General features: G+C 38.7%; 1 protein-coding gene across 1 annotated transcript in view; it reads right to left on the minus strand.

The window, feature by feature from the left end:
- Window positions 1-2,688: 2,688 nt before the first annotated feature.
- Window positions 2,689-7,179, minus strand: part of LOC139118868 (uncharacterized) — an 11,168-nt gene continuing 6,677 nt past the window's right edge. Inside the window, exon 2 of the mRNA XM_070682385.1 lies at window positions 2,689-7,071. Coding sequence (XP_070538486.1) covers window positions 6,881-7,071 — 191 coding nt within the window. The 3' untranslated portion in view covers window positions 2,689-6,880. The remainder of the gene's footprint in view (window positions 7,072-7,179) is intronic.

Consider the following 7,179-nt stretch of genomic DNA (forward strand, 5'->3'; position numbering starts at 1 on the left):
ATCATCTGTTTGCATTGAGCAAAGGGGTAATTTTTGACACTTCTGAAAATAATATGTATCTTCACCATTTTGTACACTGAGTGACTCTGAGCAAAGGTCAAAATAGAGCGACTTTGTCTCTTTAAACAGTCCGTTCATTGAGGAAGCATGAAGCATGCAAGGTTATGAAATTATTTTCTCTGTATTTTCTCGTCTCTCAAAAGTCCCCAGGTGTATCGCGGTTTCCTTCGCTGATTCACGCGTGTGAACACAATCTTCACGTTGCCATGTGACGAACAAAAGTGAGATACTTCAAAGGCCATTCATTATTCGCTCTGAAACTTCCCTAGAGACACTCGATAGTTCAAAAAATTCATCTTGAATGCGTTATACTCAAATTGTAACTTGTTTACAACGATGGACAGCTGATTTTAACTGGTTTTGATATTTCAGGCCACCTTAATATACAATTGCTTGAAATATGTAAAATAGGTACGATGGAATATTCCAAAGGAATATTGGTAAAAAGGCTGTCAATCGTAAGATATAATTAAATTAAGTTAAAACGCCACCATATCTCTCTGAGCTCCCGAGGTACTTAATTCATGGGCATGAAATACACCGTTTATCCACAAAAATTGTCAGCATGACGTTGTGCCAGCCAATGTCAGAGTGCATCAGATGTGATGGCCTTCGGCGACAACCTACACGATCAAAATTGCGGAAGAATCTATCTTTGTTGAACACACGTCACCATCTGAATATGCTTCAGCAATTGTGCTCGGTCAGAAAAATGTATTCACTCACAATCGGGTGTTTTGTTACATGTTCCATATGACGTCAGATGTCATGAGAGATACTGGGTCACTCAGTTTTGCAACTCACACGGGCATGTTGTTTGGTCAAATAAACAAAACTGTTTTCCGTAAGTCCCATTATAAAAGACGTTCTGTGTTTAAGTAAATTGTCCATGTCCAATAAAAAGCGTAACTTCGTCACAGGGCACAAAATTTGTAGGCCACTTTGCTTTATACGCGCATAGATACGCCTCAGAATGTCAATATCTCTTCGACATATTTAAACTCTTTACAAATTCCTTAACTGCTTTCAAACTGTAGTTCCTAATTTGGTAAAGTAATAAAATTTTTAATATTACCAATATCAATCTTGCAACAATAGACTTTCATCTTCGATTGTCATGCTGGCGTTGATGCCATAAAATATATTGTAATTCGCTTTTCATCTTCATATTTACGACGTCACGCAATCATTGTCGACTGGCAACCACCACCCACTCATATGATACGATACCGCAAAATATAGAGAATTTCAAGCGTCAAGTATATTCTTCCGAAAAACATTAAAACAGGATATCGTAAAAAATATGTAATCTGCATTCCAGCGTAGCTCAGAAATTTTTGAAACTTGTTTTCGTCTTTTTGGTTTTATTTAGATTTGCTATCGCCCATTCAGCTCTAATTTTAAAATTTGTGTGGAATTTTTGAGAGCTATGTCCGCAAGGTATAGGAACCGAACCGTTGCATTACATAAAGTTATCACAGGTAATCTTGAAATAATTTACCCTATGCGGCAAGTCCCGAGTACACAATCTTTGGTCTGTAGATCTCATGTTCCGTATATCATCGCATGCTTATGAGAGGTGAAAACTCTAGTTTCTCGAGTGGCGAGGACAACTATTTATGACTAGCCTTGTAACCTTTCTGAACTCATACTGGAATCACATGAAGTTAGCGGGCCTCATGCAATTGCTTCAACTGGAAAAGTGTTTTCAGCTATCCAGCATGTGGATTTGACATGCTGGTTCCGAGCATTCAGGATACATGTAGAATGTCACCTGAAAAAAGGAGGACGAGAGGAAAAAAGAGACGCGTAGTCTATTGTATCTAATGGAAGCCGCGAGCGAACGTACTTGGGCATTCTGCAAGGATTCTTTGATTTTCGAAAGCCACTGTCGTAGGCCTTGTATCGCTTTTCAACACGAGACAGTGGTAGGATGTAAAAAGGGTCGCAAATGGCGTCAGCACCCACGTGACAGTTAGAGCTGAAGGGGTTGCATTATGAATAGCTCGTCTGAAACTTCGATTTTGAATATATTCAAAACAGAAAAAAATATCAAAAGATGCCGTATGTTTCATCGTGAGTGTCTGGATATGCATTTACTCTTTGTAACTTTTTTAACATGTCAACAACATGCTAGTCAGTATTATTAAGGTCGTAGGACACTCATGATGATATCAAACGTAGCGAGCAAACAGGCGCACGGAGGATGTCCAACTAGAAAGTTTTTATAAATGTTTTAGAGAGTCCGGTAGTTCAGTCCTTGAGGCTGTAAATCCGGTTTAGGGCGGAATGAGAGTGAAAAAAATGTATTGAAACAGGGACTCGATAATATTTACCGTCAGCAAAGATTGATTGACGCATAACTGTAAGGCACAGACTGTTTACAATACCTTGGCATTTGGAAAGAAACGGACATCCCCACGAAGAAATTGAACAACTTGAATTTCAAGTGTATTGATACTGGTTTGATATAGGAGTAGGCCTACAGCATTGCAGAGTCCGTGACGTATTTGAAAATAGTCGCATCCGAAAGAACACAATTTTGAGAAATGAGTAGGGACAAGAGGTGATCAACAACATGAAATAATTTTCGCCACCGAAAAAGAACACACGAAGTACACCCGAGACTTTTTCAAATCGCTTGCACGATTTTATTATCAAGTGTTGTGTTGGACAAAACATTACACTAGAAGTGGAAACTTTGAAGCGACGTTTACAAGGCAGCAGATTCGAAAGTTCCATTAAAAAAAGAATGGTTGAGTAGAAATGTCCATGTTAACAAAATATCAGTTAGTCCAGATACTTACTTTGAAAAACCTCGAACCCATCAAAATAAGGTAACCTTCAAATATCTCTATTGTAATCACTTATGATCATCTGACACATATTTTCAAAACAATATTACCTTCATTTGAGATTTTATTTCTGGTAAATGTGAAACTTGTCGTGACCAAAGGGTCACGGGAATTTTCGCAGTTCAAAGACTGATCCTCTAAAAATATCCCAGTAAATCCCAGTAGGCTTGTATTTTTTCTTGACTTTTGCACCGAAATCTTTTAATCAGCATAACAACTCTCATGGCATTATTATACAAACTTAAAGAGATTTTCCACAAGTGCAAGATGTTTTCTTTTCTTTAATAGCAGCTTAGAAAAATATATATTTATTTACAAAACGTTCCGCAATGCGGTCGGCATTAATTGCTAGAAAAAGCCTTTGCTTTACCACCTATATTACTTTGTGTTTGGCTCGCTGTATTTCGTACTGGATGGGTGCGCTTTGGTTTCAGGGAGAGGAAAACTCTTTGAAAATTTTAAAGCTTGTAGGCCAAAATCCATACAAAGTTAAGTACAAAATATGATAGCCTCAAAATTTTTGTGAACTATATTGACAATGTCGATCAAAACAAGAGAAGACACCAGCATATAATTAGCATGCAATTGTCAATGGTATACAAACTGGCGAGTGTTAGATGATGAATACTCCCATGACACGCGAGTCAAATGAAAGAGAAACACAAATAACATTGAGTCGCATCGCTGTTCTGACGAAAAGTTCACCACATTAAAGGACCAATTGCTGTAAACTTTTGAGTTTTCCCCTGGTTTGTTTTTTAAGGTTAACTACAGTTCTACTCCCCAAAGCATGATGAGATACACAATATTCAGCGTATCAACTCAGCATGTTCAAGTTTAAACTGCATTGTTATTGTTGATCAGTGAATTCCTCGCCTCGAATTCCTCCTCAAATGTAAACCATAAAAGTGCCTGTTATTACCATCATCGTAAACCACACACCCTTTTACGGCAACAGCTTGGCGCTACCCGTTTTGCGTAGGTCCTCGAGGGGAAATCATGCTCTGGCTCGAGAGAATGGTTATTACACGCATAGACGTTGTTGTTATTCATAGTCGGTGTTTCAACATGCTCTGGAGAGTAGAACAAGAACTTGCAATAGACATACGAAACAAAATTAGTGAAAACAGAAATCATCAAATGTTACAGCTACTGGCCTTTTAAGGAATCTCCCCGGGCAACAGCCCTCGATAGAACACGCCACAATATAATGTTAAACACTAAATATTTGTTTTCATCAAGACATAACGCACATGAAAACACTTTCATGGTAGAAAACTTAACTGGTGCTGTGAATGTGGGTACCAAGTATCGAGATGCTGCAGAAACCACCTAAATGAAAAAATATGAGTTTGAGGAGATAAATTTAAAATAGAAAATTTTTGTTTGTTACAAAAAAAGCTCGTGTTGATTTTCACAATTTCATAAAAGTAAGCAACGCGGATATCAGCTTTATCAGGTTACTGAAGTTGCACATCCAACTATGGGATCGTTGTCCATATATACTAATGTGTCACAGGAATTCCAATATTGCACAAGCTCCACATTGCTCCCTGTGTTATACTCTCTCATAAAGTAACTTACAGGCACTGATTATTCAATACTTTTAATTGCCAGCCATTTATATTTTGTTTTTTGATACTGCTGTAGCTTCATACACTACATAAAACCGCCGGAAAACAGTCATGGAATATAAAAAACACCTACCGGTCTCATTTTGGGTACTAATGTTGCCAACACAATATCAACAGGAATTTATATAAAATATGCTGTATGAAAATACGTATTTCGTGATTGTTAATTGGTTCGCAAATTTCCAAACAGTTGAATCTTATTCCGTGTCCAATGAATCACATAACAGGACTGATGCAATCCATTCTTTTAAAACCCCGCATGAAATGTGACCAAAAACATTCATGTTACGACACACATCTATTGCTGCAGTATAAAAATTCATCTGACGACGGTTTAGGAGATATTTGTACCAGATGTTACTTTGTAATTTGGTATAGGTCGTGTACAATATTGCCGTATGTTGGTAGGGACAAATGTTTTACGAATTGTATGAACTAGTCTTTACTGCCACAGGCGCCTTTTAAAGGGACACAGTCGTCGGAACTGCGCATGTGCGAGTTTCTTGTTTACAAACAATGTATTTCGTGCACGATATCTAGATGCACCTCATCATCATAGCTGCAACATTTCAATTATACGATGTAGATTATGACAGACATGTTTTGACTTTCATCAATCACCATCGTACCTTGGATACAGTGTTTAAATTGGTCTTATGAGTCCCATACGGCCTTTGAGCACGGTTAATTATGGCAAAATTGGATCTTGGCTCTGTAAAAATGCATTACACAAAAGCCTCTTCTTAACCATTACAACACTTTCTGAACTTGAAATCAAGCAATTCGTGTCCACATCAAAATAGCGCCAAAATTTTCATAGATATTGCTCAGGCGGCGAGGTATACGCCATCTTCAAAGAAAAATAAACGAATCATGTCTCTTTAAATATTTTTGACCTTTTAAAATTTAAGGAATGTTAAAACACAGCCGATATTTGTACATGAAGAAACACGCAAATAATTCAGCATGACATGGCGGTTAACGAGACTTTGCTTCAGAATACAGAAACCACACCGAATAAAGACGTTAAATAAACTTTTTATGAGCTGATGATATGTTTTGTGACTTTTCACATAACCCCCTTCGTTTAATCACAAGCCGGAAACTCAGCAAGAAGCGTCCTTTCTTCCTTTCTGGCCTTCCAGCTCCTAAAAATAACGTCGTTATAAATTGACGAATCCGTCCATACTTGTTGAAATAGAAACACCTCTGAATTTTGTAGAAATTATTGCCATACTGCCGATAGTCTGTATTCTCCGACAATGTTTGGCCCGCTGATACTTACAGAACTAGTTATACAAAATACGGACTCGAAAGGAACCTTTATAACAAAAAACCCTACAATGCATCGACGTTGTCATAGCCATACATATTCTTTGTGCATCAACAGTAAAACTTATTTAAGATTGTTGGTGTAGCGTGACTAGCGCTACCCTGTAATACTGCTTCTCTTGTATAATCTGTGTGTTATAATATCGCTCCATAGCAAGGGTTTGAAACCCATTTTGTTCACTCTCGTCACACGGGAGGCTTCGGAGTGTTTCTTGCAAGTATTCCGCATTGCTGCAAGGATAGTTGACAGACACTGGAGAGACTTCACCACACGCCTGCCACTTGTCGCTTGACTTTGTGTCAAAACGAAGAGTTAAATTCTTCCCTCTGTTGTGAGAAGCATTACCGTCTGACAGAGAGAACTGGCCATGAATCTCATCTACTTGCATCGGCTACAGATGAACCGAAAAGTCAGCGTCGGCGACGGGAGTCAGAACCTTGTATACTGGAAGGGCAATGCACTCCAATCATTACTGAATGTGAACACCCGAAGAGAGCCGAAGTACCGAACCACCCACGAAGCTAAATATTGCCAAAATTACAATGGGAAAATATCACAGGTCGCCGGTCGGTCGGGATCCTTTGCAAGTACGGCGGAGGGAATATACAGTCTTTTAAACTGGAAACTTGAATAAAGTTGTTCCAGCTCAAAGGGAGCATTTCATTTCTAGTCTAAGCGGGTGGCAGCAATTAATGGATCTCCGTGTAAATGATAAAATTCTCTGAGGTTTGTGGTATTCACATACATATCAACCTATATGCTCAGTCCTGCCCCCATCTCATAGAAGTAACAGCGTCCATCGAATAATCATATATAATGATCGGCAATACACATGCAGTAACAAACCTTGCAAATCGGTAAACGGAACGCCATACACTCGCCAAGACACATTTGGCGCACACCCGAAATCTGAACTCGATGTTGTTAAAATTTGATTGACGTTTTTTATCACTGGCGGGTAATCAGTAGTAAGCTAAGCCAAGCTGATGGCGTGCTTTTCACTCCCTGCTCAACGAGAGTGCAGTCTCGGTCGCTTCGGTGAGCAAGGACTCGTCGTTTATTTTATCAAAGTCGTTCAGTTCCACGTTGACTCCCCGGATTTCGCTTTTTTCTTTCGATTTTCTGCGTCTGCCCGCTGCTAGCGACGGCACCTCCAGCGATGAATGTTTGGTGTAATCAATCGCCATTTCTGAAAAAAAGAGTGAGAATTTGAGAAAAGCCTGGGCAAACAAAAAATGAGTTTCATAAAAATATATTAGTGACATTCATAAATATAATACAATTCCAAGCTGTCATG

Source organism: Ptychodera flava, chromosome 19, assembly GCF_041260155.1.
Source record: "Ptychodera flava strain L36383 chromosome 19, AS_Pfla_20210202, whole genome shotgun sequence".
Classification (NCBI taxonomy): Eukaryota; Metazoa; Hemichordata; class Enteropneusta; family Ptychoderidae; genus Ptychodera; species Ptychodera flava.